We start from the raw sequence: 8,076 nt of genomic DNA, 5'->3' as shown, positions 1-8,076 counted from the left end.
ACATGGGGCTGTGCATTGTCATGCTCTACCGTGAGTTGATTGGCGGCGGATTAATGGCACGACAATGGGCCTCAGGATCTCCTCACAGTATTTCTGTGCATTCAAATTGCCATCAATAAAATGCAATTGTGTTCGTTGTCCATAGCTTATTCCTTCCCATACCATAAGCCCACCATCAGCTTTGGGCACTCTGTTCACAACGTTGACATCAGAAAACCGCTTGCCCACACAAAGCCATGCATCTCCCTGGTACAATTGAAACTGGGATTGATCCGTGAAAAGTACACTTTCCAGCGTGCCAGTGGCCATCGAAGGTGAGCATTTGCCCACTGAAGTCGGTTACTACGCCGAACTGCAATCAGGTCAAGACCCTGGTGAGGATGACGAGCACGCAGATGAGCTTTCCTGAGACTGTTTCTGACAGTTTGTGCAGAAATTCTTTAGTTGTGCAAACCCACAGTTTCATCAGCTGTTTGTTTGGCTAGTCTCAGATGATCCCGCAGGTGAAGAATCTGGATGTGGAGGACCTGGGCTGGCATGGTTACACGTGGTCTGCGGTTGTAAGGCTGGTTGGACGTACTAAAACGGTGTTGGAGGCAGCATATAGTAGAGGAATTAGCATTAAATTCTCTGGTAACCGCTGTGGTTGACATTCCTGCAGTCGGCATGCCAATTGCACTCTTCCTCAAAACTTGTGACATACGTTGCATTGTGTTGTGTGACAAAACTGCACATGTTAGAGTGGCCTTTTATTGTCCCCAGCACAAGGTGCACCTGTGTAATGATCATGCTGTTTAATCAGCTTCTTGATATGCCACACTTGTCAGGTTTATGAATTATCTTATCAATGGAAAAATGCTCACTAACAGGGATGCAAAAACATGTGTGCACAAAATTTGAGAGAAATAAGCTTTTGTGCATATGGAAAATGACGGGGATCTTTTATTTCAGCTCATGAACCATGGGACAAACACTTTACATGTTGCGTTGATATTTTTGTTCAGTATAGAATCTTAACTATTTGGGCAAAACATAGTAAAAACAGTCAAACTGTATACTGGTGCTCAACTTCCTTTGATGGCTTTATTTAGGTGTCCTATCGACTCTTGGATCCTGACACAAATTCAACAAAGCACCCCATTTCAAATGCGTGAGAGGTGATACTTCTTTAGCTTTGAGCATTTTGTTTTCCTGTTTATCTGTGCCAAAGCATCGCTATGGCATTTTGTCAACAAGGCGGCATAAAGGAGACTGTTTTTGTTTTGTTATTTTCTAGATTTGAAGGAATTTCTGATGTTGAAAGTGACACACATACTGAAGCTGCAGAGACAATGTGTGTAAATGTGTGTGTTTGTATGTGTGTGTATGTGTGTACTGTTGACAAACAGTCTCAGAAAACTCTGCTGTGCGTTAGTGTTTATTCTCTGATTTATGGGATTTTTCCTCCATGATGTCTGTTGATTTGTTTTCTCTCTTATGCAACACCTTAGGAGAACACCATATCCTCAGCTTAGAACATTACCACATATCTTCACACTTCAGGTATTTTCTATCCGCCAGCTTCCACTACTATTTCATATTGAAGGAATGAACAGAACTTGAACAGATCTGGTAACAGATTAAGATCAGTATTTGTTATCCAGTTGGCCAATACTTGGTTTCTTATGAGAATAGCTGTGATATATTGATCTTGTGGGGTTTCCCTTAACCACTCTGTTAATGTGAGCCAACTATAGTAGAGTAAGCAGGCACTAGGCAGTAGAGCTTTTTAATAAAGAACAGATCAGAAGACCTCCCCTTGACCCTCCCTGTCCTCAAGACAAGCTTGAAATATAGTCCTACAGTTCACCTGCCTGCATCTTATCCACCATATCCTCTTTTACCCTCTTTTCACACTCGATCAGCAAATCATGCTAGCATGCCACAGCGGACTTATGCCTGAAGAAATGTATTGAAAACCAATCGACATGACAGTGTCATATGGCATAGGCTGTGGTTACGATATAGAAACATCACTGCTGTGTTCAAGTAGGTTACCCAGAATTTGGTAATAGCAAATGTAAAGAGGCAAACAATTCAAGGTTTTGGAACTGTATTTAGAGGTAAACAAATAGTCAGTCAACTATTTTAGTTTTTTTTGTTGGACATTTACCACGAACACGTTCACCTTTTTAATCAGGCTATTGAAGGTTTACCTGAAGCAGTCAATCATGTTGGTTCTTTTTCTCACAGTGTACCGTAAAGCGGTCCAAAGTTAGATTGATTTCAGTAATATTTTTGTTGTCATTTCAGTAATCTGTTCAGCATAGTTCTTTGAAAGATCTCACTCACATTTTAAATGGATAGGATCATACTGGTAATGCTGCAGCGCCCCTGTAATGTTAGGGCATGTACTACAGACTGTATGGCTTGGTTAGTGTCAGTGTCTGAGCTATATGTGTCTAATGAATATGTAAAATATACATGTAGATATAAGGATAGTTTAGATTATAGTTCTATGTTTACAGCATGGCAAATTAAGTAGAACCAGAATCCTAACTGTAAGGGCAAAACATAGTAAAAATTGTAAAATCTAGATGCAACGTAATCTCTTGGATCCTGACACAAATTCAACAAAGCACCACATTTCAAATGTGTGTGAGGTGATACTTCTTCAGCTTTGAGCTTTTTGTTTTCCTGTTTATTTGTGCCAAAGCATAACTATAGGAGTTTTGTCAGCAAGGTGGCATAAAGGGAGACTGTTTTTGTTTTGTTATTTTCTAGATTTGAAGGCGTTTCTGATGTTGAAAGTGACAGAGATACTGAAGCTGACAAACTGTTTCCATCGAACCTTACTGCCTCCCGAGGTTGAACCTGGTGGTATATGATGAATGATTGATTGATTGAGAAGTTATAGTTTAATACTCCCCGCAAAGAAATGTGTTTGTCATCAAGGCAAGATATAAAATCTATAAAAAGATACACTCTTAGAAAAGAAAGGTGCTGTCCCCATAGGAGAACCTTTGGAAGAACCCTTTTGGGTTCCATGTAGAACCTTTTCCGCAGAGGGTTCTACATGGAACCCAAAAGGATTATCCTATGGGGACAGTCAAATAACTTTTTTGAAACCATTTTTCTAAGAGTGTACTACACACACATATATATTATGTACATAAAGAGGGTTTAAAATGGGTCACGGTAAGAATATTCATGAACTCATGCACTGTCCTTGATAGTTAGGCTGGACAGTTTGAGCCTTTCATCTTGCTCCTCCTTCTCCTCCTCTTCCTTCTTCTCCCGTGCTTCTCCCTCCACATGGTACCCCACCATCAGCTGGTACACCATCACCCCCAACACTGCACCAATGAAGGGGGCAAAGATTGGCACAAAGAACCAGTAGGCATTAGCCCTGTGGGAGAACAAGACAGAGACAAGGTTGTATGTTTATGGAGAACAGTGAAAGCAGAGCTATTACACAGAAAAAGAAAAACAGGAGAAAAATCCAAAACTCACGTGAAGACCTCACCACCCCAGCCAGCCAGGGCAGTAAAGATGCGTGGGCCCAGGTCCCTGGCAGGGTTGACAGCGTAGCCTGAGTTGAAGCCCATTGACAGGCCGATGACCAGCACCACGAACCCCACTGTGAAGGCCTCCAGGCCCCGGGGGATGGGGTTGTTGTAGGGGTCCACGATGGCCAGGATACACACGATCAGAGCTGCTGTGCCTATAATCTGTAACACAGCCAGGCTCAGTTTTACATGGTTGTTGCAGGAATGTGCATGTTGTTATGTACAACGGTTTCTATACAGGATAATATTCCATATAACTACTTGTTATTCTGAGGCTGTCCTAATACAGAATACTAATATACTATAGTATACTAATAGTGTGAATGTACCTGGTCAAAGAATCCATTAACCAGAGTGAGATGTTTGGAGGGATATGTGGCAAAGATCCCAGCAGTGGCATTCTCCCCCACAACGATCAGTGTTCCTTGGCCGTAGTCCCATAACGCATCTGGAGAAACCACGGCAACATATAAGAGATCACAGTGTGTGTGGTATCATCTACAGTAGCTGTAGAACCTTGAAACTGTCTTAAGGAGAAAATAACAGTTATTTTCAGACCGTCTAAACTTTGACAGTCTTGAGAATGTTTTCGGTGAAATATGGCCACTGGAAAAACTGTTGTTGTTGTTGTTGTTGTTGTTGTTGCTGTTTGTACATTTCTGAAAATATTAATGATCAGAATCCTACTAACCAAAATACATGCCAAATATGATCCCAGCTCCCAGGAAGGCCCCTATAGTCTGGAACAAGAAAAACACAGGGAATTTCCTCCAAGGTTCTCTCCCCAATAGACAGAGGGCGAAGGTCACCGTTGGGTTCAGGTGGCCTCCTGTGACAAAGAACAATTTGGAAAATGGTGAATTTCCATTTGTCAATTTCATTCTATTCTATTCAATTTTCTCTGAGTAAAAAACACCCAAGACCATCTCTCTTAAAATCAAGTCTCTGAGTGAGAGAAAATTAGTGAGGGAAAACAACCAGAGCCTATCAAGACCAAAGATGATTCTCTTAAAATCTTTTCTCTGAGGGAAAAAAAGGAGTATCCGCCGTAATAGTAGGTAGACTCAGTAAATGCCTGTTAGGACGGGAGGTCTCTGTGACAGTAAATTGGAGAGATTCATTTTATTTTCAAGGCTGCCATGTGTATTAGGCATTGAAAAACGTGGGCACAAGTGAACTGTGGAAATCTATGTGCCTTTGCTTTGACAGATTAATCCTTGTATAGTGAATAAAGTAATAACGCAATTTGCGATTTCACACTTTCCTTTCAATCATGGACCCAATGGCTTTAAAATTCAAGGGACAAGTCAGCGACGTACTTCTTGTCTCTGTGAGCTTCTCTGATGTCTACTGTTTTCTACTGCTCTCTCTCTCACCCTTTCTCTCTCTTTATCTCTCTCTCTCTTGCTCTCTCTTTCCCTCTCTGACTGTTTTACCTAAAAAAAAAAACATCTACAAGGGTAAATATTGCACTTTAGATTAGTGTACAGTTTACCTTAGGTATAATGTGTGTCACAATAGGCAACCGATGACTCCCAATAGACTCGCTTCTCTCAGACAGTAGAACAATTTGGAGCCCCCTCACAATCTCAGGCCCCCTCACCTGAGATCTGTCCGCTGACCAGGATGCCCAGTGTAGCTGCGAAGCCAAAGGCAAAGTTGACGGTGAGGAACATTCCATGGGAGCCACCACTTAGCACCAGCTGGGCCACTGCACCACAGCCAAACATCTACAGAGAAGGGAGAGAAACAGGTTAAAGGAGAAACACTGCATGGGTAACCAAACCCATGTGAACATTGTCGTGTTGTTGTTGTGTTATGTCTTGTTAAATACATGTTTTAACATTATACAAATCCCCTGAATACAGTATATATAAGAGTCATCATCACCATCAACATCATCAACAAGTTTACTATGGCATACATATCACATACAGAATGGCTATCTGTGTAGACTGCCTGTATGTGTAGATTTGTGAGAATGGAGGATGGATGGAGAATAGCCTGTACCAGTCCAGTCTGTTTCTGATTTAGTCAACCGGTTGTCAGGCCAAAATAGTTTTTCAATCAACTTTTGTCTGAGTTCTTTGTGCACTCAGGATCCAAAAAATGCCTGTGGTCGAGCGGTGGTCTAGTACCATCTCAAATATGTTTTTTGGACTTTAGCTCAGGTCACCCAAGACGATCAATGCCTTTAGCTTGACTTGAGTATCCTCTTGCTGTGCCATGCATGTGGCCGTTTTGCCTACTGATCTTGACTGAGGTGTGGCTTCCAACGACCCGAGAGGCCATGTGTGTGTTGATAAGGGTGGGCTACGGAGCCCAGGGGTTCTGGTGGTGGCCGGTTTTCAACAAAGCAGCACGGTGGATCATACAGAAACATACATCTATGCTGAGTTTCCTTCTAAATATATCATCTTTCTATATGCATTTGATCAACAGTGTGTTGTGGTGGATGGGTTATGCTGCCTATTGAGGATCCTATCTATAAAATCTACCTGTGGAGCCTTCCTTAGAGCAGAGAAGACCTGCCTTCAGGCAGTCAGGGCCAAGGGAGTTATGTTTGCCAGGGAGGCATAAGTCTTCACTCAGTAGTGTGGCCAAACAGTGGATCAGACATCAGTTACACCTCTCACGCTGCAGGCAAGAAAAATACCAGATGGCAAAACCACCCCCTCTCAGTTTGCATCTTCCCTCCAGCTACTGTTATTGTTCTGTATGGGGGCTAACATTGGAAACAGCTGACCCCAGGTAGCTGTTTGTGAGTTAACCTCATGTGTTTTATTTCGATTTAGCGGAATACCAACAGGGATGCCAGGGCCTTACCTACGTGGATGACTTTTTCACCTTAGAGGGCAAGGTTCTATTCTATTCCGTACATTTGTCTCGAAGGCTAGGTTTGGAGTTTTTCCTAAAGCAGGTATTAAGGTGAAAATGTTCATGAATGAATTATAGATAATTTAACAGTTTAATCAATTTGTATATTTTACAGAGAGATTAAGTGAATTAATGTACATATGGTAATATCTACAAGGATGCATGAATAATTATGTGATAATCTCTCTTTTCCTCAGAATAAATTACCTTGCTATATGGAAAACAATTTGAAGTTCTTTAAATGTATCAATTTAAAGGAAATTATGTTTATTTTCAGTGTAGGTTTTTCATGTAGAAGACTTGAGAGGTTAATTAAAATGTGATAATGAAATCATATTAACAAGCTGATAATATAATTCACAGTGTCAGTTCTGCTTGTATAGCCAATGCAAACAATGTGGGAAGAGCTATCCTTTTACGTTCACACCTAAGCTCAAAGCACTGCTTTAAACAACACATTTAGATTAAAATGAAATTCCACAAAAGTTCAATGTGAAATTAAGTAGAAAACAAGCAAGTCAGAGAATAGTAGATGCTTAATTAACAATCACTTTGCTTAATTACATGCTTCATCCATATTTTTGAAGACATTCTTTTCATACCGACAAGCTATCAATCAATCAATACTTGGATAGGATAGATAATAATAGTATGGTACTGTGTTTCCAATTCACATTCACCCACTCACTTTAATAGGGTTTTACATACATAGGTAATACTATTGTAGTAATGTAGAACAGTCTTTACTCACCACCAGTATCAGGGTTCCCAGGCACTCTGCCAGAGCCTGGCGTAGCAGCATGTGACGGATCTGAAAGGTCCTTGCGAGCTTGTCCATAAGCGCCTTCTGTTTTCCCATGATGCAGCTGTGGGTCGTCCAGTGACAACAAGGTCGGTTGCGGAGACGCGGGGCTGACTAGGAATGTGTGTCAAGGAGGGCCGTGTGTTGACTCTTTAAGCCCTCAGAGAGGGATCCCTCCCTCGTTGATATTTTTTTTTAAACATGTCTCTCCTTGATTCTGAACGCCTACCTCCACATCTCCACCCATATCTTTTTTTTTCTTCTTTTTTTACCTCCCCTGTTTTCTTTACCTTTTCCTCACTTGAATTCAGATAGATTAGTAATACAACTACTACTACTTGGTGTTTTGAAACTTAGTGAAACTTGCCGCGTCTTTGTATGCAAGCAAAACTACAGCCTCTACAAAGAGGTCTGCACCTTCACGGCACAGCAGGTAGTTGGTTCAAGCTCTACTCCATGTGTTCACCCTAAATCACTAAATTAGTTTTACGCAGGGTACTTAAATTTCCTTATTTAGCAGATGTTTTTGCGGATGTAGCGAAATGTTCCTAGCTCCAACAGTGCAGTATTATCTAACAATACAAAACAATACACACAAATCTAAAAGAAAAAATTATGGAATTAGGAAATATATAAATATTAGGACGAGCAATGTCGGAGTCTGGAGTATAAATAAATAATGAACACAAATATACATGCAACATGGAATAATTTCTAAGATTTTACTGAGTTACAGTTCATAGAAGGAAATCATTCAATTGAAATAAATTCCTTAGGCCCTAATCTATGGATTTCACATGACTGGGAATACAGATAAGCGTCTGTCATAAATACCTTCAAAAAAAGGTA

General features: G+C 40.9%; 1 protein-coding gene across 1 annotated transcript; it reads right to left on the bottom strand.

The window, feature by feature from the left end:
* Positions 1 to 451: 451 nt before the first annotated feature.
* On the bottom strand, positions 452 to 7,370 carry aqp3b (aquaporin 3b). Its single transcript, XM_055874135.1, has 6 exons — positions 7,177 to 7,370; positions 5,152 to 5,278; positions 4,240 to 4,377; positions 3,878 to 3,996; positions 3,493 to 3,710; positions 452 to 3,388 (listed from the first exon to the last, which is right to left on the bottom strand). Exons 1-6 carry the CDS (start codon positions 7,282 to 7,284, stop codon positions 3,196 to 3,198), a joined length of 903 nt encoding a protein of 300 aa, XP_055730110.1. The 5' UTR covers positions 7,285 to 7,370; the 3' UTR covers positions 452 to 3,195.
* Between the last annotated feature and the right edge of the window lie 706 nt (positions 7,371 to 8,076).

Source organism: Salvelinus fontinalis, chromosome 21, assembly GCF_029448725.1.
Source record: "Salvelinus fontinalis isolate EN_2023a chromosome 21, ASM2944872v1, whole genome shotgun sequence".
Lineage (NCBI taxonomy): Eukaryota > Metazoa > Chordata > Actinopteri > Salmoniformes > Salmonidae > Salvelinus > Salvelinus fontinalis.
The sequence above is the reverse complement of the archived record's forward strand: the minus strand, read 5'-3'. Positions and strand labels throughout refer to the sequence as shown.